General features: G+C 42.8%; 1 protein-coding gene across 1 annotated transcript in view; it reads left to right on the top strand.

Moving 5' to 3' along the window:
- The window catches only part of LOC129814420 (calcium-binding protein 7-like), a 39,835-nt gene that overhangs the window by 4,353 nt on the left and 8,810 nt on the right, over positions 1 to 26,672 (top strand). The window contains exons 2-4 of the mRNA XM_055867531.1: positions 24,521 to 24,664; positions 24,800 to 24,912; positions 26,484 to 26,631. Coding sequence (XP_055723506.1) covers positions 24,521 to 24,664; positions 24,800 to 24,912; positions 26,484 to 26,631 — 405 coding nt within the window. The remainder of the gene's footprint in view (positions 1 to 24,520; positions 24,665 to 24,799; positions 24,913 to 26,483; positions 26,632 to 26,672) is intronic.

Raw genomic sequence — 26,672 nt, 5'->3', positions numbered from 1 at the left:
CACAGCAATCACTCAATTCACTCCATTATTCTGATTCATATGTATTGAAGCCCCTGCATTTTGTTTACTGCAAGCTATTTCCTATACAGGCCACCCAGCATCCACAGACTTTGTCTATCTGTTTACTCTAATAACTTTTCTGATTTAATTCAGTAAAGTTATGACTTATCATCAACAGAGTAGCTGCGGATCTTACTCTTCTGGACCCTTCTTCCTGACAGCTAAAGGTCCCGAAGCTTCTGCACATGTTTGGGATTCTATTTATGCACAGTCTCTGCTCTATTCGTAGAGAACAGGCGACTCTGGCGAATGGTGCTCATTTAATAAAGTTATATCAAAGCTGAATCAATTTCTGCAAGATCACATAATGATAGTATTTTACATAAAATAACAGAATATAATAGCATAGTCTAACATTACTGTAAAACAATAAAACACCACCTAATTTCTTATGAAATTACAGCATGATGGTCAAATTTTTCTCTCATGTAGCCGAAACTCAACAGCCATGCCACTAGGCGAAATATGTGCTTTGAAACAAAACACAGGTAGGCTATGCTACAGTTTATTAACACCATCTGCCCTAAAATTCAGTCACTTTACACAATTCAAACAACAAAGTAGGCTGCTTCGAAACAACACTATATAACTCAATAAGATCTAAATGCATATCCCCATGAAACTGATTGAGATAAAATGGTTGGTATGCAGATCCTGCATGGACGTCTCACCCGTTAAACCTGAAAAATGTTCATTCAGGATTGACAGTGAGAAATGTGAAGGGAGGGTGACCACAAAAATGTGTGCATAAAGTAGAGGTAAAGAAACACATGCGCAAAATTCATTCGGATCTTCAGCTCTGGGAAACGGGATACAGGGGAGCGGGACAGAGCGGTTACCTATGGATCGCAAACCACTACCTATCATTAATGCGTTGGTGCTGCAGGGGGGGGACATATAGAGTAAGAATCAGGAGAAAGAGGATATCACAAAGTGTAACTGTGTAGCAGGATGAATCCAAAAATGTCACCAGAATTTCCTAGGAAATGCTATCAGATTTTCCTGAGAGGATGTACTGTAGCTAAGACAAGCCAACGTGTACAAAACGTACCCCTACCTAAACGTACAAGTTACCTCGACTAACCTGTACCCCTACGTATTGACTCGGTACCGGTATTCCCTCTATATAGCCTCGTTATTGTTGTTTATTGTGTTACTTTTGATTATTTTTTACGTTAGTTTATTTGGTAAATGTTTTCTTAACTCTTTCTTGAACTGCATTGTTGATTAAGGGCTTGATGTGACAAATAAAGTTAGATTTGATTTGAATATTTAAATATAACCTGTGTATGTCTGCTTTATCCATCTTTGAAACACAGAAAACCAAGTACTTAGAATCCAAATAGAAGAAAACAATTTTAGCCAATTATTTACTTCTTCACACTTCCAGAAGACAACAGTCATTAGAATACAATGCATGTCCATTCTGACGTTAGAGGGAGGGGCCTCTCTAACCCTGAAGTAAAGGAAATGGTGCATTTCGGTCCATTGGTCTGCACTGTGTACATGGTATGGTATTGGAACTCACAATATGTGATGACTGCTGATGATGAGCATGACTCCCGGCTGCAAATTAAAAGGGAAAATATGAATGTCATTGACTGTTTTTATGAAGGTCATTGATGATTGACAGCAGGCGATGGTATGGGGCAGGGAGGAGTGACTACTACTTGGAAGGACCAGATAACAATGAGAGAAGCTGCATTGTGAATTCTGAAAACAAGTTGCGCATGGAGATTTGAAATTGAACTAAATACATAGGAATTAAAACAATCAACAGCATAATAAAAACCTTAGAGAAGAGTTAGGGATTGATCGGCATTGACGCATCACTGTTCTAGTTTACGTTAGTTTGGCTATAGAGGTTGCAAATCATAGAGAACCTATGGGTTTGGGTAATATAGAACCCAGTCTTGCACAGGATATTTGGTCCTGGGTGATGAGATTATAGAACCCAAATATAAATATAGAACCAAATATAAACTTGAGACTATGCTTTGTCTACTACTCCAGGATGAATGGACTGTGGACTTGAGTTCATGAGGGATGTTTTCATTTTGAAAAGCCAAATTCTAAAGTTCACATAGGTGCATCTAAGCAGACAAATCATTAAAGAGATCTGGCATTGGGTAAAAAACGAAACCCTGTCAGAATATTGTAGCCTTCCTCCTGTCTGAAAGAGCAGTTTGGTGGTTCCTGCAATGACAAGATACACATTAATTAGAATAAATGTGTTTTCATAAGTTTCCTGGAAGTTAACAGAGATTTTGTTGTAACAAAAAAGTTGTAACAAAAAAGAGATGAAAATCAGATCAGTCTTTTATGCGGATAATGAAAACCCTATTTTCTGTTTCTGCTCTTGGTTAGACACCCTGGCCCCAGATCTGGCCAAGCTGTCTCGCCCTAAAATTCCATCATCGCTTTGAGCAATTAATTTGCTGTCAATCAGCTGTACATTTTTACTTTTGCCCCCTTCCACTTGCTTCTTCCATTTTTGTGGTAATGCTGCAATTAGTTGGTTGTAATTTTGAGTAGAGCAGACATTTCCATATATTTTGTTAGCTGTAACGGCTGTCCTCCTCTTCTTCATCCGAAGAGGAGCAGGGATTGAACCAAGGCGCAGTGGAGTTTGAATACATAATGAATTTAATGACAAGACGGAAAAAAACACGAACTTGACTATACACTAACAAAACAAATAAACGGTGTAGAACAGATCTGAACGACGGACTCACATAACACACGAGAACGCACGAACAGGGAAAAAGCCTACACATAAATGACACTTAACAAACAAACCGAAACCAGTCCCGTGTGGCGCAACGACATACACAAACACAGGAGACAATCACCCACCACGAACACTGTGACAACGCCTACCTAAATATGACTCTTAATTAGAGGAACGCCAAACACCTGCCTCTAATTAAGAGCCATACCAGGCAACCCAAAACCAACACAGAAACAAAAAACATAGAATGCCCACCCAACCTCACGTCCTGACCAACTAACACACATAACAACTAACATAAATAGGTCAGGAACGTGACATTACCCCCCCCATAAGGTGCGAACTCCGGACGCACCAGCACAAAGTCTAGGGGAGGGTCTGGGTGGGCATCTAACCACGGTGGTGGCTCAGGCTCCGGGCGAGGTCCCCACCCCACCATAATCCATCCTAGCTTCCTCCCTCTAAGAATGTCCACCCTCTTTTTACCCCCACAAAATCCTCTTAATAACATCACTAATAAGGACAGCACCGGGACAGAGAGATAAATCAAGACAGAGGGATAGATAAGAATATAGAGGTAGATCAAGATAGAGAGGGAGATCAGGATAGAGGGGCAACTCCGGACTGAAAGGCAGCTCCGGACAGAGAGACAGCTCTGGACTGATGGGCAGTTCTGGGTATCTAGCCGTTTCAGGCTGAAGGGCAGCTCATGGCTGACTGACGAATCTCGACGCTCATGGCTGGCTGACGGCTCTCGACGCTCATGGCTGGCTGACGGCTCTCGACGCTCATGGCTGGCTGACGGCTCTCGACGCTCATGGCAGGCTGACGGCTCTCGACGCTCATGGCAGGCTGACGGCTCTCGACGCTCATGGCGCTCTGACGGCTCTCGACGCTCATGGCGCTCTGACGGCTCTGGCTGCTCATGGCGCTCTGACGGCTCTGGCTGCTCATGGCGCTCTGACGGCTCTGGCTGCTCATGGCTTTCTGACGGCTCTGGCTGCTCATGGCTCTCTGACGGCTCTGGCTGCTCATGGCTCGCTGGCGGCTCTGGCAGATCCTGTCTGGTTGGCGGCTCTGGCAGATCCTGTCTGGTTGGCGGCTCTGGCAGATCCTGTCTGGTTGGCGGCTCTGGCAGATCCTGTCTGGTTGGCGGCTCTGGCAGATCCTGTCTGGCTGACGGCTCTAGCGGCTCCTGTCTGGCTGACGGCTCTAGCGGCTCCTGTCTGGCGGATGGCTCTGTAGGCTCATGGCAGACGGGCGGCTTTGCAGGCTCATGGCAGACGGGCGGCTTTGCAGGCTCATGGCAGACGGGCGGCTTTGCAGGCTCCTGGCAGACGGATGGCTCAGACGGCGCTGGGGAGACGGATGGCTCAGATGGCGCTGGGGAGACGGATGGCTCAGATGGCGCTGGGGAGACGGATGGCTCAGATGGCGCTGGGGAGACGGATGGCTCAGGCCGGATACGGCGCACTGTAGACCTGGTGCGTGGTGCCGGAACTGGAGGCACCGGGCTAAGGATAAGCACCTTCCTACTAGTGCGGGGAGCAGGGACAGGGCACACTGTATTCTCAAAGCCTACTCTATCCCTGATGCGAGGTACCGGCACTGGTGATGCCGGGCTGAGGACAAGCACATCAGGATTAGTAGGGGGAGAAGATACAGTTTGTACAGGGCTCTGGAGACGCACTGGTAGCTTAGTGCGTGGGGCCGGAACTGGAGGCACCGGGCTAGATACACGCACTACAGGGAGAGTGCGTGGAGGAGGAACAGGGCTCAGGATACGCACTGGTAGCCTAGTGCGTAGTGTAGACACTGTAGGTACTAGGCTGGGGCGGGGAGGTGGTGCCGGAAATACCGGACCGTGGAGGCGTACTGGCACTCTTGAGCATTGAACCCGCCCAACCTTACCTGGTTGAATGCTCCCGGTCGCCCGACCAGTGCGGGGAGGTGGAATAACCCGCACCGGCCTATGTAGGCGAACCGGGGAAACCATGCGTAAGGCCGGTGCCATGTATGCCGGCCCGAGGAGACGCACTGGAGACCAGTCAATACTCAATCTAGCCCTACCAGTGCGGGGAGGTGGAATAACCCGCACTGGGCTATGCACTCGTACAGGAGACACCGTGCGCTCTACTGCGTAACACGGCGCCTGCCCGTACTCCCGCTCTCCACGGTAAGCCTGGGAAGTGGGCGCAGGTCTCCTACCTGCCCTTGGCCCACTACCTCCTAGCCCCCCCCCAAGAAATTTTTGGGTGTTACTTACGGGCTTTTTTTGGCTTCCGTGCCAGACGCGTTCCCTCATAGCTCCGGTTCCTCTCTCCGGTAGCCTCTGCTCTCCTCCGTGCCTCCAGCTCAGCTTTGGGACGGCGATATTCTCCCTGCTGTGCCCATGGACCTCTCCCGTCCAATATTTCCTCCCAAGTCCAGAAATCCTTGTTGCCCTGTCGAGCTTTCCCTTGCCTCCGCTGCTTGGCTCTGGAGTGGTGGGTGATTCTGTAACGGCTGTCCTCCTCTTCTTCATCCGAAGAGGAGCAGGGATTGAACCAAGGCGCAGTGGAGTTTGAATACATAATGAATTTAATGACAAGACGGAAAAAAACACGAACTTGACTATACACTAACAAAACAAATAAACGGTGTAGAACAGATCTGAACGACGGACTCACATAACACACGAGAACGCACGAACAGGGAAAAAGCCTACACATAAATGACACTTAACAAACAAACCGAAACCAGTCCCGTGTGGCGCAACGACATACACAAACACAGGAGACAATCACCCACCACGAACACTGTGACAACGCCTACCTAAATATGACTCTTAATTAGAGGAACGCCAAACACCTGCCTCTAATTAAGAGCCATACCAGGCAACCCAAAACCAACACAGAAACAAAAAACATAGAATGCCCACCCAACCTCACGTCCTGACCAACTAACACACATAACAACTAACATAAATAGGTCAGGAACGTGACATTAGCCGCATGTGTGACATAATTCCACAGTCCTATTTATCAAATCAAATCAAATATTATTTCTCACATGCACCGAATACAACACCTTACCGTGAATACTTACTTACAAGCCCTTAACCAACAATGCAGTTTTAAGAAAATAGAGTTAAGAAAATATTTACTAAATAAACTAAAGTAAAAAAGAAAAGAAACAACACAATAAAATAACAATAATGAGGCAAAATACAGGGGGTACTGGTACCGAGTCAATGTGTGAGGGTACAGGTTAGTCGGGGTAATTTGTACATGTAGGTAGGGGTAAAATGACTATGCATAGATAATAAACAGCAAGTAGCAGCAGTGAAACAACAAAGGGAGTGGGGGTGTCAATGCAAATAGTCTGGTTCAGCAGTTTTATGAATTGGGGGTAGAAGTTGTTAAGGAGCCTTTTGGACCTAGACTTGGCACTCCGGTACCGCTTGCCATGCTGTAGCAAAAAGAACAGTCTATGAGAACAGTCTGTTTCTTCCTCTGACACCTCTTGACAGTTTAATACTTTCTGTGAAGTACCCATTATTTACTATTTTTACACCTGCGGCTGCTATACTTTAACCCATTTGTATAAGAGATTCTCCAAAATTGATATATTCCAGGCATTTATATATAAATTGTACTTTATCAGAAGTATTTTCAAAGTCCGCTATGAATACCAGGCCTGGTTTTCCAGATTTTTCATAGCAGTCTATTGTTTCCAGTACTTGTCTTATATTATCTCCAATGTACTGTATCGTCCATGTAAAAAACCTGTCTGATTAGGATGAATAATATCCTTTTTAATTCTATGCGATATGCACTTTTCTATAATTTGTTGCATCACAACACTGAAGTGTAAGGGGACTCCGATTATTCTGATGGACTGGATCTTTATATTTACCACTTGGGTCCTGTTTCAGTAATAATGAAATCAGACCTTCTTGTTGAGTATCTGATAATCTACCATTTTGATAGGCGTAGTTAAAACATGCTAATAACAGTCTTCTGAGTAATCAAAAAAGGTTTGGTATACCTCAACTGGTATGCCATCCAGCCCTGGAGTTTCCCCAGACTATAATATATTACACTTGATCTTTCTTGAATAAGTTCATCCATTTCTTTTTTTTTTCCTCAAATGTATTCTGTGCCTCTATGGCACTGTTTTTGTTAGTATCTATCTGTACTGTTAGTCCCTCTATTTCCTTTCTTAATATGAATTATTATGACTTAAATTGCTTTTGTTTTAAAGATGAGTATTGCATTGCATGGCCTCTAAAGGCACATTTAAAAGTGTCCCATACAGTAAGGGGATCTGCTGTACCTACAATATATTATGTCGGAAAAAGTCAGTTATAAATTCTTCTGTCCTGATTAAAAACAAGCTGTCATCCAATAGGCCTTGATAAAGTGTCCAATATCCGACTGCATTCTGTCTCCTGTCAAGACTTTTTTTTACTTTTGGTGCCAGCGAAAATGACATAAGTATTCAATACGACTAACTTGATTGAGCCTCCACCATTTATATCTGACTATTTCAGGATATTTAACCCTCCATATATCCACTAGTTCCATTATATCCATGATATTCATGATTTATTTAAGTGCAGAAGGGTGATAGTTTGTAGTGTGATGAGGTTAAAAACCTCTTAAGGATCTCTACAGATCGGTGTCCCACCCTCTGGACGGTTGAGCTAATGTGTGCTAATGTGATTAGCATGATGTTGTAAGTAACAAGAACATTTCCCAGAACACACAACCACTGTCACTGATTCCTTCCAAACCACTAGTTGAATTTGGGATTTCCAACGTGTTGTGTCATATTTATGTCCAATGGCCGATGAGCACCGATACGTTTTATCTATAATTTTTCTTCCTTATTTCTCTTCATATGACAAGGATTAAAAAGGATTTGCAAGTAGATTGTCGACTTGATTCATGATGATGACTGCTAGCTAAGATTGTGAAAGTATGATGTTGACATGATCGGTCCAGTCAAAGTGATTTGATGTAATTTTATCTGTGGCCAATGACCTTGAGCCTTCTTGGATGGGCACTTCTATGGCAGCAGCCAATGGGATAGAATTTTCAATGTCTCCTCTTACACTTGGCAGTGACGTAAAGTCCCCATGAGTGACAGAACACTGAGCCAATCACGGCGCAACGCTCCGTATTTTCTGCTGGCTTTCCCCACCACCACAGAAAGCACTGACCTAGGCTGAAACACCTGAATTTTGGAGCTGCCTTACTCAAGAAAACAAAAAAGAGACCATGTTTGTATGCGGGTTTATTAACTCAATGATACTGTATATATTATTTTTTACATTGTTTGCAAACTGATATGTGACACTTATTAATGCCACAATAACATGCTAACAGGCAAGCCCCCCCCCCCCCCCCTCCAAAAAAAGTATTTTAGTTAAAGTATTTGCTAAAAACCTGCCCTGAATGACGGTTCACCACTGCTTGTAGGCTTGATAAATTATTATATATACAGGGCCTTCGGAAAGTATTCAGACCCCTTGACTTTTTCCACATTTTGTTACGTTACAGCCTTATTCTAAAATGTATTAAATAAAGAAAAAATCCTCAGCAATCTCCACATAATACCCCATAATGACAAAGTGAAAACAGGTTTTTAGAAGTGTTTGTAATTGTATTAAACATAAAACACTGAAATAACTTATTCACATAAGTATTCAGACCCTTTGCTATGACATGAAATTGAGGTCAGGTGCATCCTGTTTCCATTGATCATCCTTGAGATGTTTCTACAACTTGATTGGAGTCCACCTGTGGTAAATTCAATTGACATGATTTGGAAAGGCACACTCCAGTCTATATCAGGTCCCACAGTTGACAGTGCATGTCAGAGGAAAAAACGTAATTGTACGTAGAGCTCCGAGACAGGATTGTTTTGAGGCACAGATCTGGGGACGGGTACCATACCATTTCTGCAGCATTGAAGGTCCCGAAGAACGCAGTGGCCTCCATCATTCTTAAATGGAAGAAGTTTGGAACCACCAAGACTCTCCCTAGAGCTGGCCGCATGGCCAAACTGAGCAATCGGGGGAGAAGGGCCTTGGTCAGGGAGGTGACCAAGAACCTGACGGTTACTCTGACAGAGCTCCAGAGTTCCTCTGTGGAGAGGGGAGAACATTTCCAGAAGGACAACCATCTCTGCAGCACTCCACCAATCAGGCCTTTATGGTAGAGTGGCCAGACTGAAGCCACTCCTCAATAAAAAGCACATGACAGCCCGCTTGGAGTTTGCCAGAAGGCACCTAAAAACTCTCAGACCATGAGAAACAAGATTCTATAGTCTGATGAAACCACAAACTCTTATGCCTGAATGCCAAGCGTCATATCTGGAGGAAACCTGGCACCATCCTTACGGTGAAGCATGGTGGTGGTAGCATCATGCTGTGGGGATGTTTTTCAGCGGCAGGAACTTGGAGACTAGTCAGGATCGAGGCAAAGATGAACAGAGCAAAGTACAGAGAGATCCTTGATGAAAACCTGCTCGAGAGCGCTCAGGATCTCAGGCGAAGGTTCACCTTCCAACAGGAAAACGACCCTAAGCACACAGCCAAAACAACGGAGGAGTGGCCCTGCCAAAGCCCGGACTTGAACATCTCTGGAGAGACCTGGAAATAGCGGTGCAGCAACACTCCCCATCCAACCTGATAGAGCTTGAGAGGATCTGCAGAGAAGAATGGGAGAAAATCCCTGCAGGTGTGCCAAGCTTGCAGCGTCATATCCAAGAAGACTCGAGGCTGTAATTGCTGCCAAAGGTGCCTCAACAAAGTACTGAGTAAAGGGTCTGAATACTTACGTGAATGTTATATTACGTTTTTTATTTTTTTGTTTTTGCTTTTTCATTATGGGGTATTGTGTGTAGATTGATGAGGAGAAAAAATGAGTTAATACATTTTAGAATAAGGCTGTAACCTAACAAAATGTGGAAAAAGTCAAGGGATCTGAATACTTTCCGAAGGCATGGTATTTTCAAAGAAGCTTGGATCATCATTATTTGGACCGTATAGATTAATGAGCTTTAAAGATTAAAATAATCCATCTTTGCCACCCGAGTGTCGCAGCGGTCTAATGCACTCCGTTGCAGCTCTAGAGGTGTCACTACAGACCCGGGTTCAATTCCGGCTCTATCACAACCAGCCATGAAACTGGAGTCCCATAGGGCGGTGCACAATTGGCCCAGAGTTTGGTTGGGGAGGCTTTACTTGGCTCATCACGCTTTAGCGACTCCTTGTGGCAGGCCAGACGCCTGCAGGCTGATCTTGGTCGTCAGTTGAACTGTGTTTCCTCCGACACATTTGTGCGGCTGGCTTCTGGGTTATGAAGCGCGGTTTGGCGGGTCATGTTTCGGAGGACGCTTAACTCGACCTTTGCCTCCCGAGCACGAAAAAGGGGTAAAATACCAAAAAATATATAAAGAAAATCCATCCACCTTGTGGATCTGTTTGAACAATTTGCACATTCGGATCAAATTGATTGTAAATTCATATCTTCACCCCTTTCGCCCATGGAAGAGGTAAATTTCGTCCCACCAGTCCATTCTCCACACAACTTAATCTAAAATAGTTGAATGAGTTTCCTGTAAACAATGGATATTTTATTCCTTCTCTTTTAGCCATGTAAATACTGGTTGTCTTTTCTTATTATCTGCAAAGCTATTAAAATTATACCTGCCTATACTTATTTCACCATAATGAGATACAAGTTTAAATTCTATTTATCATAATATATGTTTGGAAACTTACCATTAAAAAGTAACATAATGATTGGTTGCCCATATAGCTATACCATTGTATTTGCACTGCTAAAACCTCCCGCCATCCCAAGTTGGATTGTCGTCCCAGTGACTGGCAGACCACCCCTGTCAATCTGTATCCTAGGTCCTTTGAGAGATTAGGACCCATTAAAAAGAGCACATAGCGCCACCCACAGAACAGAAGCAGATTAACTGCCAAAAACATTTCCAACGCCTTTACCTCGATTGTATTGTATACCGTTATTTAAAAAAATATTTATCTAAATTAATTTCCACAATTGGCGAATAATATGCGTAATAATGTTGGCAGTTCATACGAAGGATTGTTACCTATAACCAGGATTGGCATTAAAAAAAAAGCATTTTTGGCAAGCAATTATTGTTTTGGCCATGTACTGTTATAATCTCCACCTGGCACAGCCAGAAGGGGACTGGCCACCCCTCAGAGCCTGGTTCCACATTAGGTTTATTCCTAGGTTCCTGCCTTTCTAGGGAGTTTTTCCCAGCCACTGTGCTTCTACATCAACATTGCTCGCTATTTGGGTTTCTGTATAGCACTTTGTGATATCTGCTGATGTAAAAAGGGCTTTATAAATACATTTGATTTATTGATTCAATTATTGTAATTCATCCTGTATTGTCCCTAACATTATAACCCCATAGCAACAGATGTGGGATACACACGCACACACGCACGCACACACGCAAGCACACACACACACACACACCCACACACCCACACACACACACACACACACACACACACACACACACACACACACACACACACACACACACACACACACACACACACACACACACACACACACACACACACACACACACACACACACACACACACACACACACACATACATACACACACACACACACACACACACCACCCTTCCCCTACAAACAACCACAAGCTCAGATGTTTAACAATTATTTCATCCCGAGCCCAACTCAAGAGAACGCTTAATGTGCGAATGCATATACAGTTGTAGCTGTTTGAGAAGGCACGCAAAATTGAGCAAGAATGGGGAGATTTGATTAACCAGTGTCAAGTCTTAGCTGATGGTGCTCAGATACACCCCCCTACCCTGAAACACACACACACTGGTCCCCCGTTGTGACCATTTTACCAAGCATCTCTGTGCAGTCAGACCTTTTGATTATTTTGTCCCACCAGCGCCACAATAATTAGCCCCTTCTCTGATTGTGACCCCCTCCCCATGGGTTACTGCAGCTAGTGTAGCCAGTACTGCTACTACCTGTGTGGGGGCACCCCACCGGAATCCCCACCAGCTAGGTAAAAGGTCATCAAGGTTCTCATTAGCAGCTTTGAAAAATTCCTTGTATATTATGCTCACATATCCGGGGGCTTTGGCTTTATAGGACCAACCTTGCCAGGCAGGCTCAGACTCTTGAGGGGGCAGTGTTGCTTTAGTGGGTCTCTGACCGTGTTAATCTTTCTGTCTTGGCTGCATATAGGCTACTTGCAGTAGGCCTATTAAACAGATAAGGATTTCTCCTTAGTGTGTGGGTCACTCAGATGCGTGTCTAGGGTACAGGGTTGGGGACTGCTCCGTCATGATAAGAAATTAAAACAATAAACTATATTTATAATCTATTTTAAAATGTATATCCCATATCTGCACAAAATTGAAAACTCTCTCTGTCACTACTCCTGCTCGCAGACACACATGGGCTCTGGCATTTGCAACAATTTTCCTTTTTCACTCACTTAACTCCAGACTTTTCCAAACACAAAAACATATACCCCATCTTCCATCACAATACACCCACACATACCCACATACTGTGCCTTCTATGTCCTATGTTTGCTGTGTTTTTTTTTTTATCTCTACCATGTTTATTCCTACCTAATTTGGGGCTTTTAAGTACTTATGTGTTCCAGTTCATTATTTTTGAAATATGTATTATTTAAATAATTATCCTTTCTTCTAATGCTGTTTTTTTTATCTATTTCTAAATAATATGAATAGAAAGTCAAATACAAATTATTTTACAACATGCTATCTTGATTGATAGAGTGGATTTGTAGTTTATTTCTTTATCAATTGTTGTATTTTCTTGTTTTCCGTTTTTTCCTTGATTACATTTCCTACCGTGGATAGTATTGGGCGTTCCATTATTCAACTCCTCTTTTCGAACTTTGTATTATTTAGAATAGCCATGGAGTAGTCTTGGTGTCTCGGAACAGTTGGTTATCAATGTACAGTTTATCGACTACGAGAGCAACACATTTCCCTATAAGTCTATTCACCTTGAAAACTGGGTACAGAACTTTGCGCCGTTCTGCAATTTCCTTCATGAACTGATCATTCATTCCTATTTTCGTGCCAGTGAGTTTTTTGCCCAGGCTTTTAACCATTATTTTATCTTTAAGAATGCAAATTTGGCAACGATTGGGCACTGGTATCGTTGTCCTCTCTATCCGAAACGGTGTACGTGTTCGAAAAACGTTTGCAGTCAGAGTACAGTATAACTGCAGTGATAAATGCAGTAAGAGTGCAGTCTAACTTCAGTGTGCTGCAAATATTGCATCCAAATAACAAAGTTTTTTTACTGCAGTAATTTTGCAGTATAACTGCAGTTAGAGTGCAGTAGAACTAACTGCAGTACAGTGCAGTTATTCTGCAATTACTGCGTCCAAAATACTACAGTCGACTGTAGTTACTGCAATTTTACTGCAGTTTCAAAACTGCATTTTTTTTTTGTAAGGCTTGATTTTGTCAACAGTATCGCATGGGATCTGTAGCGCTTCAAGGAGGAATTCTTTCCCCATGCTTTCAGGATCTTTCACCCTCATTTTCTTTAAGCACCAGTTTTTCTCGCATGGATCTAGTCTGTATTCCATGTAAGGCTTCTCTTAGAAACATGTTCTCCTTTTTAAGTTCATTAACATCAGATTCAACAGTATTGACTGTATCTTTTAGCTTGTTTCTTTCTTTCTCCATTGTCGCAGCTTTTTCGTCACTCGTTCTCCTTTATTTTTTTACTGACAAGTTCAAATACTCCCAATTTATAATTTCTTGATTTTATCAGGTCGGTTTCCACTCTTACCGTACCAGGTGGTGAAAAGCCAATGGTGTCTGTCGAGGAATCGCGTTGTTTTCTCTTGGAGTTTGGTTCATAATTTTTTTCCCTGGTTCCTCTCTGACATGTTTTGACCTCAACTGCATGTAACGTATATGCTGGGAGTCAAAAAGCAGGTGCAGAAAGTGAGGTTAATACGGAACTGATACAAAAGAACAAACATGGGAAGCGTACTGAACGTGAGAGACAACCAATAACACCTAAGGACTGATGGTTAGTTGTTAGTAAACCGGCGACGTCGAGCACCGGAGCGGTGGAGCGGGAGTAGACGTGACAGTGGGCCGATCTGGATGGCAAAGGTGGAAATCTCAAATTTTGTTGGGATCTAGAATGTCGTCCACCGGAACCCAACACCGCTCTTCTGGACCGTTCCCCTCCCAGTCCACTAGGTACTGTAGTCGACCCCCACAACGTCGGGAGTCCAGGAGGGATCTGACGGCATAGGCAGGGCTTCCCTCGATGTCCAGTGGTGGCGAAGGGATATCGTGGGAGATGGCATCAGCCAGGGGACTAGGAACCACCGGCCTAAGGCGGGACACATGGAAAGAGGGTGAGATCCGGTAGTCAGTGGGGAGCTGCAAACGGTATGTTACCTCATTGACCCTCCGGAGTACTTTGAACAAACCCACAAACCGGGGGCTCAGCTTCCAGCAGGGCAGGCGGAGCGGGAGGTTCCTGGTGGAGAGCCAGACACAATCACCAGGACGGAATACAGGAGCCTCACTGTGGTGGCGGTCCGCCTCCTACTTCTGTCGGTGGACGGCGCGTTGGAGCCTCACGTGGGCAGCGTGAAACCTCCTCTGCATGCCGGAACCACTCGTCTGCTGCTTCGGTCGGGCTCTGGATCCACGGGGCCAGGGCCTGCTAGTACCCCAGGATGCACTGGAAGGGAGACAGCCCGGTGGAGGAGTGACGAGGTGAGTTCTGGACGTACTGCGCCCAGGGAAGGAACCGGGCCCACTCCCCCTGCTGGTCCTGACAGTGACTCCTAAGGAACCTCCCCAGCTCCTGGTTGGGCCTCTCCACCTGGCCGTTGGACTGAGGCCGGTACCCGGATGTGAGGCTGACCGTGACCCCCAGCTTCTCCATGAAAGCTCTCCATACCCGTGAATTGGGGGCCACGGTTGGAGATGATGTCATCCAGAAGGCCATAGTGCCAGGAAACCTGTTGGAACAACGCCTCAGCAACCTGGAAAGCGGTAGGGAAACCAGAAAAAGGGATAAAATGGCAGGATTTGGAGAACCTGTCCACAACAACCATAACAGTGGTGAAACCATCAGACGGAGGAAGATCAGCAACAAAATCTATGGACAGATGTGACCAAGGCTGCTGAGGCACGGGAAGGGGAAGTAGTTTCCCTGCTAGAGATTTGGATTGGGTACATATGGAGCATGAGTTGACATAGTGGGCGACGTCCTGCGCCAAGGTGGGTCACCAGTACTTCTCAGAGAGGGATTGGATGGTGTGGGTGATATCTGGGTGTCCGGCGGCAAGGGATGTATGTGCTCAGGTCAACAGCTGATTTCTCACCCCCGTGGGGACATAGATGCGTTCTGGAGGGCAGGTAGCAGAAGCAGTTTCCCTTTCCAGAGCCTGACGAGGGCCACATCTACGTCCCAACACATGGGAACATACAAAAGATCAAACATGGGAAGCGTACTGAACATGAGAGACAACCAATAACACCTAAAGACTGATGACAAATGAGGGCTAAATAAAGGAGGAGTAATCAGGGTATTGATCAAGTCCAGTTGTGCCTAATTATGGGGCGCAGGTGTGCGTAATGCGAGTTGCCAGGTGTGCGTAATGATGGGTTGCTAGGACCGGTGGTTAGTAAACCGGCGACGTTAAACGCCTAAGCAGTGGAGCGGGAGTAGACGTGACAATGCGTTCGTAATATTTATCAATGAACTTCTCTGTCCTTATACGTTTTTTTCGGGTTATTATCCAGTTTGAATGTTATTGCCCACGAGCAAATGGATCAGTGTAGTGCTACTATTTGGTCCGTTTTAGAGATAATGAATATTGCAATATCTCATGAGGCATTCTGCACCTCCATCTTCAGTCCGCCATCTGCTAAATAGTTAACCAAATAGATACCCGGACAATCTCAAATGTCTTTTTTTGTCTGCCTTATAAAGTAATTGTTTTTTGGCTGGGTGACTGGTTTCTGGGACTGATTACACTGTAATACTGCACTGTCCAAGTTTCAATATTAAAAACCTTTGTGCGCCTTGATGATACTGCAAAGTGCTATAATAATAATTGTATCAATTTCCATTTTCTCACCAAAATTACAATTGTTACAGTTGCTATATGATAGAAAAATTATTAACAAAATAATGCATAATTTTTTTTATTGAAAATAGGTTATTAAATATGTTGTCAGGAGGTGTAACTATATTCATCATCAGGGAACTAAAGGGGATTACAGCGAATGGCACTTTTTGTTATTCTTCCCAATAAATATTCCCTACGAACAAGAGTCAACACCTCAAAATAATCAGACTGAAACAGTTAATTCAAGTGCACCTCGACAGCTATGGCATAGTCAGGAAAGTATTTTAGGACTGCCAGTTCTCGCCCTTGAACAAGTCTGCCGAGCAAGATAAGACCACGGAGCACTGATTTCCTTAGAGTGAGATCCCATGTCTCAGTCTCCACCTCTCTTCCCGTTTCTCAATGCACAACTGACAGAGCTCACAAACGTTCTTTATAGATCACAGAATGTCAGAGAATCCCCCAGACACAAGACATTGTTGTAGGACTTAGATCACTTTCCACTTTGTATGCAAAGCTGTCTTCATACATGGTTACAATTGGGAAGATATTAGCACCTCATATAAAGAGATGAGGTCTCTGACTACTGTAACTCTGAAAATGAATTAGCTAATAAATTTGATACAATGCTAACATTTGACAGGGACCCATAACCCTCTGTATGACAGCAATGCTCCCCATCAGCTGATTTACACATAATACCTAACACACAGTTGAACAGACACTGGACTCTAATTGGGCTATAATAGAGTTCATACATAGGGTTTGTTCGTAAAATTCCATCTGGCTATCTAATCCGATTTCAGAGCACTCTCTTCTGAGTGTGCCAGAACGCAGAATAACTGATGAATTTAGGAACGCTCAGCATCCATCAAAAATGACCGGTGTCAGTAAACATCTGCAAAAAAAGCGTAATTAAATTGTTGCCAGCAGCTCATTGACGTGTTCTCTCATTTTATGTCTGGAAGTAGATAGCAAGCTAGCTAACTTTAGCCAGTTAGTTTGGGTGCTTGACTGCCGTTGTGAGGTTAGAATGCTCGGATCAACCCTACTCCTTGGTTAGAGCGTCCAGTGTGCTCACTAAATGCGTAGAGAGCGAAACGCTCTGAATTTTCAAAGGACAATCTGACAAAGCTCTGAATTTACGAATGCCCAGAGTGCACTCTGAGCGCTTTTTTACACTCCAGTGTGAATTTACGAACGTACCCACAATAGAAAGAATCATCAGAATTATATTTCATTGAGAAAGCATTGCTATAAAGAAAGTGGCATGGCATTGTTTGAAGATTGTTTGAACAAATTAGAACACTGTAGTATACAGTGCTGTTCTCATCAAATACTGTTACCCTACTGTATGTAGGTGGGTCAATTCCTAGAATGGGGAATCCAATGCCAAATGTGGATATATGGTAAGCAGTGGTGTCCTCGTGGACTCACCAGCTGTTTAAATGAGTACCAGGAAGGCTTTTCCCACAGTGTTGAATCTGCAGGGTCCCAGAATAGTGTGAACTATAAGATGGTTTCCATCACCTTACCTCTTACTGTGTAGAGTTCACCTCTGGTATATAGCGATCTTAATTTGATCACTCTTTTGTTGCTGAGAATTTTCCTGCACTGCAGGAAATGCAGATGAGCTTCGTGATTTACATAGATTCACTGAAAACCCACACTAAAACACGGTTTTTAACAGTATTAACAGTAGTGCACTTTTCATGTAGCCTACTTTTAACCTGCTGATAGCCTAACCACCGATCAAGCAACATTATGGACTAAACATTCAAATCCTGTTGCTGCAGGATTATTTTGCTGTAACAATATAGGTCAAATTAAGTTCCTAAATCTGTAGCAGACAGCTTCTACTGCAATTCCCTTGGCACATCAGAAGAAGCAGAGTTTCCTGTAGAGTCTGTAAAGCTGAATAGATAACGCAAGATTAGTTATTTGTTCAAGCTGAATTATTGAAAATGTCATAACAAAGATCAAGTCATGACTGGAGATTGTGATAATTTCTTGGAGAGCTCCAGGCTCACAGTAAGCTATCTGAAGAGGAGGGATCTCTGGTAACCCTCCCCCCCCCCCCCCCCCCCTCTCTCTCTCTCTCTCTCTCTCTCTCTCAGCCGCAGTCTCACTGAATGCAGAACCAATGTCACAGTGCCAATTCAGCTATATTATGATAAAAAGACAAGCCTTTTGAAAGAGAGAGAATTCTCATGAAATGGATGAGCAGGTCGCTTAAAATTGAATATCTGAAACCAGCTTCAGCAAATACAATTGTCAGTCAGTTGGAACCACACAGTCTTGTGGTTTTTCATTTTTGTTTGATTGTTGTCAGTCATTTGTTGGGAAAGCATTGGGACAGTGCAGAATAGAGCTATATCACCCATACAAGACCTACCTACAGAGTGAGACAGAAAAAACGGTCCTCCTCAGAGAGGGAAACTATGGTCCTGAGGCACTGGGGAGGAATAGGGCTCTGGCTCATAGGTGACCTTTTGTTCAGGGGGAACGGAGCAGACAGACCCCTGTAGAGATCCCCTTTCAGGGCTGGGCACACTACACCAGAGATGGTTTCTTTCTGCTCTACAAAGCAGATTGACTGAGGAGATTTTAATACACATCTAGATTTGAATCTTTTAAAGTAGCCTTCCACCAGGTGGAAATGAAGGAATTGACTTATATCTTCAATAATGGAACGTTGTTCGGTGTGTGTTCAGGGTCCTGCCGTTGCTCAGGACTGTCAGAAATTCCACAGATCAGATGTGTATTGTGAGCATAAATAATGATAGTCGACGTGAGACTTCAACTCCAGTCAAATATCTGCAGTTGTGCAATTACTTTGAAGAAAATGGACATGCGCAGGCGACGAGCCAGGCTTTGTAGTATTCAATTCTCAAAGAAACAGATCATGAATTTAACTCATTTGTTAACTAACTGTGGATTTTTAAACTAACTGTGGAAAACTAAAGTTTTGAATGACTTTGAAAAAGTTCTGAACATGTAAAATAAATGATATGCCAAGGGAGCTAAGATTTCAAAGTATAACTCTTCTTGGCATAGGAGCAATTTGGTGGCCATAACCTTTACATTAAATCAAGGACTAAGACTTAAAACTACGACCTTCAAGAATCTATGACCTTCAACCTCTCTCACTCATATTAAAGAAATCTGATAGAGAGCCAAGATATACTTGGAGCTGATTCGTAATATTCAGCATTGACAATTAACATATCATAACATCTATATAAAATATGGCTGTGTTGAAAGAGAAAACAAATAGGTGAAAAAGTGATTAATCGCTGCCCCAATAATGCTCAGTCACTGGTGGCTGTCTCTACAGCCACAACACTCCAAGGGGCATTGCAGTTATCAGCCTGATGGCGTCATACACTCAGTGGCCAGTTTGTTAGGTACACCACCCCGTTCATGAAAATGGTTCACTCCTACAGACAGTGAGTCACATTGCTGTGGCTTGCTATATAAAGCAGGCAGACAGGCATCGAATCATTCAGTTACTGTTCGATTAAACGTTAGAATGGGCAAAACAACGGGCCTAAGCGACTTTAAGTGTGGTATGATCGTTGGTGCCAGGCGCGCCGGTTCCAGTAGCTCAGAAACGGCCGGCCTCCTGGGCTTTTCACGCATGACAGGGTCTAGGGTTTACCGAGAATGGTGCGACAAACAAAAAACATCAAGTCAGCGGCAGTCCTGTGGGCGAAAACAGCTTGTTGCTGAGAGACTTCGAAGGAGAATTGGCAAGATTCGTGCAAGCTAACAGGTGTGCCACAAACAGGCAAGTAATGGGCTCAGTACAACAGTGGTGTACAGAACGGCATCTCGGAACGCACAACTCGTAGGTCTTAGTCACGGATTGGCTATTACAGCAGAAGACCACACAGGGTTCCACTCCTATCAGCTAAAGACAAGAAGAAGCGGCTCCAGTGGGCACGCGATCACCAACACTGGACAATTGAGGAGTGGAAAACATTGCCTGGTCCAACGAATCTCAGTTCCTGTTGCGTCATGCTGACCGCAGAGTCAGGATTTGGCATAAGCAGCATGAGTCAATGGCCCCTTCCTGGCTGGTGTACAGGCTGATGGCAGTGGTGTAGTGGTATGGTCCCGTGATACCAACTGAGCAACGTTTGAACGCCACAGCATATCTGTAGCTGTTCTGGAGGCAAAGAGGGGTCTGACCTTTATTTAACTAAGCAAATCAGTTAAGAACAAATTCTTATTTACAATGACAGCCTACTCTGGCCAAACCCTAACCCGGACAACACTGGGCCAATTGAACGCTGCCCTATGGGACTCCCAATCACAGCCAGGTTATGATACTGCCTGGAATTGAACCAGGGTCTGTAGTGACACCTCTACCACTGAGATGCAGTGCCTTAGACTGCTGTACCACTCATGAGCCCCAAGTGGAGGGGTGTACTAGATGGGTGTACTTAATAAACTGGCCAATGAGTGTATATCAACAGTAAAAGTTGGCACTATATGAGCTAAAAGACAATTGTTCAATCACACCCATTGATCAGGTGGAAGTAATACATGTGTTGCTATTATAATAATATCATAAGCCATTTAGTAGAGAGTTTTCTCTAAAGCAACTTACAGTGATACATTTTACATGGGTGATGCCAGGAATCAAACCCACTATCCTGGTATTGCAAGCACCATGCTCTACCAACTGAGCTACAGAGGACCATTGTGAGGCTTTGAGAGGGGCAGAAAGATGTCTGATGGCCAGGTCAATGTGACCTCATCTCTCTGTCAGAGCTGATGGGATGTTAATCTGACACAGCAGAGAATTGAAACCGGAAGGGATACCATGAGAGGGAGAAGGAGGAGGATTTCTCTTTTACTGAAACAATAAAATAAAAAGGTGATACCCTGACAGCAGATCAAACAACCAGAGCCACGCTGGGGGGAGATGAAGTATAAAGTAACAAACATCAGCCTAGCTGTCCCCTTCCCATAGAACACACTTAACAATGGCTTGGGGACTGTCAGAGGACTGTAACACAGCGGAAGAAGATGTAAGAGTTATTGATTCACACATCATATTGTTAGAACTGAGTATCTCTATGTGTATTTATTATGGATCCCCATTACTTCCTGCCAAAGCAGCAGCTACTCTTCCTGGGGTCCAGTAAAGTTAAGGCAGTTTATACAATTTAAAAAAACATTACAATACATTCACAGATTTCCCAACACACTTTGTGCCCTCAGGCCCCTACTCCACCACTACCACATATCTACAGTACTAAATCCATGTGTATGTATAGTGCGTATGTTATTGTGTCTGTGTGTGTGTGTGCGTGCGTGTGTGTGTATGCACGTGTCTGTGCCAATGTTTGTGTTGCTTCACAGTCCCCACTGTTCCATAAGGTGTTTTTTAAATCTTTTTTAAATCGAATTTTACTGCTTGCGCCAGTTACTTGATGTGGAATAGAGTTCCATGTAGTCATGGCTCTATATAGTACTGTGTGCTTCCCATAGTCTGTTCTGGACTTGGGGACTGTGAAGAGACCTCTTGTGGCATGTCTTGTAGGCTATGCAAGGATGTCTGAGCTGTGTGCCAGTAGCTTAGACAGACAGCTCGTTGCATTCAACATGTCAATACATCTCATAAATAAAAGTAGTGATGAAGTCAATCTCTCCTCCACTTTCAGCCAGGAGAGATTGACATGCATATTATTAATATTAGCTCTCTGTGTACATCCAAGGACCAGCCGTGCTGCCCTGTTCTGAGCCAATTGCAATTTTCCTAAGTCCTTTTTTGTGGCACCTGACCACACGATTGAACAGTAGTCAAGGTGCGACAAAACTAGGGCCTGTAGGACCTGCCTTGTTGATAGTGCTATTAAGAAGGCAGAGCTGCGCTTTATTATAGACAGACTTCTCCCCGTCTTAGCTACTACTGCATCAATATGTTTTGACCATGACAGTTTACAATCTAGTGTTACTCCAAGCTTTTTAGTCATCTCAACTTGCTCAATTTCCACATTATTTATTACAAGGTTTAGTTGAGGTTTATGGTTTAGTTGAGGTTTATGGTGTTTTGTTCCAAATACAATGCTTTTAGTTTTAGAAATATCATTGGATGTGGTGAAAATTGAATTATTATCAGAAACAGTTTATTACATTGAGGCCCTGGTATTTTTATCAATCTTCCTGATACTGCCAAGATTAGAGACACCCATGAAACTACTTGGTACGGAAAGAGATAACCTTATTAATCTCCATTATACATAGGATGTGAATGCTGAACAACTTTCTCATTCATTTGACAGTTATAGAAATCATTAATCACGATTTCCATTGATGTGCTTTCTGGGAAACATAGCAGTTATAACAGCACTCACTGTAATTGTATTGTGTGATTTGTCTTAATCCTGCTGTTGTGTCCCAGAGCAGTAGGGCCAGTCTGACCCTGGCCACAGTACACCAAGGTTCCGATATGCCTTTTATCAATTGCATTGAACAGAAGGTTAACACATGCACACAAGTGCTCAAATTATTCATCACAACAAAAGTAATTTGAGTGTAGGCTAATTGGTTTGCATGCTATTTATATTGCAATTCTCCTGTCAAAAAATGAAGTTGTGTTTTTCTACAGATAATTACTTCACTAGCATATTGTAATTCAGATCCCATACATATAACAATACAATATTTATTGGATACTTTGTATGTGATGTGAGTACAAACAAGCCATAGTGAAATCTGCAAATCCTTTGGACTTTGCCTCAACTCACTAAATATAAATGGCCTATGGCCACTCAGCTACCATTGATGTAGGATCCATTCAATTGTTATACTGTTTAAGTAACAGCCTCCTTGGATTATACGTTCAGCAGGGGAATATAAAAACCAGTTCCTCGAAACACATTATCCACTTAATTTGTCATTTTCAAACCCCTTGAGTCTTGTTACAATTTGGTAAGTGCAATATTTAAAGCCTCTTTGTCACTGGAAGGACTATTCACCACCAAATGTGGATTTAAAGTGGCATTTGCATGGATTATGCGCAGGTTGAGTTTAGCGTTTGAAATTAATTGAAGGTGGAAGGAAAGCGGTATACCTCATTTGAGCACAGTATTGTTGAAGTGACGTGCTGAAATCTTATGACTGTATGCACAATATGCTCAGTTTGTACTAGCTGATTCTGATCTGTTGTCTTTTACCGAGCCTGGAAAGATGGCTCAAAACCTCAGTGGTGATATACTGTATCTAAGTAAACTCCAGGTCAAAGATATTACAAGCCTTATCCAAACAAACATATAAAGCCCCTTACCATATTGATGAGCATTTTGTTTATTTGCAACCCTCCAGATCTGGTATGGAAACTATTCCATAACCCCTAGCTACTGATATTAGGCTTGTAGCCTCTCCTCTTGTGCTACAGTATTCTGTTTGAAGTGAATAAGATACAGTTGGCATCACAGATGTAAAATGTCAGTCCCTCTGCTGTTTGATACAAACAAACACTCATAGATTTAAAGCCCTACAAATTCGGCTGAGCATTGAAAATGTCAGCCAAATAGCCGCAATAAGATATGAGCATAATACCACATATTTCTAAGTCAGCATTATTTACGTGAACATAATGCCACATATTTCTAAGTCAGCATTATTTACGTGAACATAATACCACATATTTCTAAGTCAGCATTATTTACGTGAACATAATACCACATATTTCTAAGTCAGCATTATTTACGTGAACATAATGCCACATATTTCTAAGTCAGCATTATTTACGTGAACATAATACCACATATTTCTAAGTCAGCATTATTTACGTGAACATAATACCACATATTTCTAAGTCAGCATTATTTACGTGAACATAATACCACATATTTCTAAGTCAGCATTATTTACGTGAACATAATACCACATATTTCTAAGTCAGCATTATTTACGTGAACATAATGCCACATATTTCTAAGTCAGCATTATTTACGTGAACATAATACCACATATTTCTAAGTCAGCATTATTTACGTGAACATAATACCACATATTTCTAAGTCAGCATTATTTACGTGAACATAATACCACATATTTCTAAGTCAGCATTATTTACGTGAACATAATGCCACATATTTCTAAGTCAGCATTATTTACGTGAACATAATGCCACAGAACTCTGAGTCAGCATTATTAACACATCAAATCAAACTGTACATTTGTCACATGCGCCGAATACAACAAGTGTAGATCGTGAAATGCTTACTTACAAGCCCTTAACCAACAGTGCATTTCAAGAAGAGTTAAGTAAATATTTACCAAATAAACTAAAGTAAAAAATAACACAATAAAATAACAATAATGAGGCTATAGGGGGTATAGGTTAGAGGTAATTTGTACTTGTAGGTAGGGGTGAAGTGACTATGCAGTTCTCTATGAGTGGTTTGAGAGGTCAGGACAGCTCTGTTGTGTGGTGGGGAAATGTGAACTACAAATTATCAGTGCATTAGAAATAGATTATCAGACTAGTCTCAGCCCTTCTACCCTCCATTTCCCCACAGAGATCCGCGAGGCCTTCAAGGTGTTTGACAGAGATGGAAACGGCTACATATCAAAGCAGGAGTTGGGGGTGGCCATGCGGTCGCTGGGATACATGCCTAATGAGGTGGAGCTGGAGATTATTATCCAAAGGCTGGACATTGATGGTGAGTTACAAACATACGCAATTTTAAATTAGGTTTACTGGGATAATTCAAGATAAACCATTGGCCCCATTACATGTGTAAAAGTGTCTGGCTGACAAAACTATTTACTAAACATCCACTCTCCTGTCCCTGCAGGTGATGGCCAGGTTGACTTTGACGAATTTGTTGCACTGCTTGGACCAAAACTTATTGCTGCTGGGATGCCTGATAAGTTCCATGGGGCGAACTTTGACTCTGTATTTTGGAAGGTAAAGTATCACTAGTATCACTATCAAAAGCCTCATCTGTGCAGTCTCATTCTCTTCTTTCTTTTTCAGAGTTAATTATGGCTTAATATTTCCTCATCAGAGTGAGATGATTTTCCTGAGGGCTTTTAAAGCTTTTGTGATAATAAACCACAGTCAGTCTAATTAGAATTACCATAAAAACATGATAGGAGCTAAATGAGTCATTAAAGAGAGGCCGATTCCACTGTGGTTATGAATATTCCTGATTGCCATTGCAATCGTTCCCCTGAGATTCAAATTTCTATTCAATTTTTCCAATATTCAGACAATTAATACAAACACTTTCTTAGTTTAAATTTGTTGTTTAAATTCTTCATCACTCCGTGATGACTGGATCATGACATTGGAAGTCATAATAGTCAGGGGGCTGTTCATGAATTTAAACTTCATAACAGTAATTCACACCAGAAGAGGCTGGCAGGATGAGCTATAGGAAGATGAGCTCATTGTAATGGCTGGAATGGAATACATGGAACAGAATCAAACATGTGGTTTCCATGTGTTTGATGTATTTGATACAGATCCATTAATTCCATTCCAGACATTACAATGAGCCTGTCCTCCTATAGCTCATTCCACCAGCCTCCTCTGATTTACTTCCATGTGTCTGTGTAGAGATAGAAACCCGTGCACCTCTTATAATTGTCTAACATAGAAATACTCCCCTGTGTAACCTTGCTCAAACATTAATATGCAGAGAGACACCTGTAGTTGTGGTCAGTAACCAAGTTTCCGTACAACCTTTTTATGCGGGTAAAGTACATGTCGGATAAAAAATGTCACGACAGGCCTGATGGAAATTTGTCAGGAAATGTCCAAATGTTGTCAAAACAAATTACAATAGACAAGGTGAAATCTTTTTGTGTCTGTAAAGTTGATTATGCGAGAAATGTCGGTGGAAACGCTTATATGCGCAAATATTGATATAATAACAATTATATCGAGGTAAATTTGGAGTCACATGATGAAATGTTGTGTGGTCCTCCCAGTACGACTCGTCGGGGAGCATGCAGTTTATTAGGCTACAGATGACCTTCACAGGGTGGTGAACGTGTAAGTGGATGAGCTTAATGCTCCTTTCCAATAAATATTGAGGGTCTTATTCTGGTGACATGATGATCGTTGCTTTACTGCTGTTTGACAAATAAAAAATATTGTCACTCTTATCCATAATAATCTCATCATGTAGACTAGCCTACCCGCACTGTATCTGTTGTTGGCTAGAGCACATGTACCAAGACCAGAGTAGGCACATGTGCTATTTAACACAACAGTTTTTGTGATAAAACTATTGGTGGTGTGGAAAATGTTTGACACGATATATCAACATTTTTATTCGGTACATGAAAACGTAACTTTTTTGGTGTGCATTACCTCATCACACACTGATTGTTATCCGCAACAAGTACCTTTGGTGGAAACACACCACTGGTCGAACATTTGCATATTTTTTATGTGTATTTTTGGATATTCGCATGAAAATCTGTCGGATGGAAACCTAGTTAGTGTTCGTGTCTGGTACTATCCCCCAGTGTGACATGTCGAAGCTAACGGTAGATGAGCTGAAGAGGCTGCTGTATGACACGTTCTGTGACCACCTCACCATGAAAGACATTGAGAACATCATCATGACCGAAGAGAGCCACCTGGACAACCAAGTGTGCCAAGTGGACATTGACAGTAAGAGCTTCAGCCAGCACAATCTTGTTTAACACATTGCT

Source organism: Salvelinus fontinalis, chromosome 2, assembly GCF_029448725.1.
Source record: "Salvelinus fontinalis isolate EN_2023a chromosome 2, ASM2944872v1, whole genome shotgun sequence".
NCBI classification, from domain to species: Eukaryota; Metazoa; Chordata; class Actinopteri; order Salmoniformes; family Salmonidae; genus Salvelinus; species Salvelinus fontinalis.
This window is presented reverse-complemented; position numbering and strand designations above follow the sequence as displayed.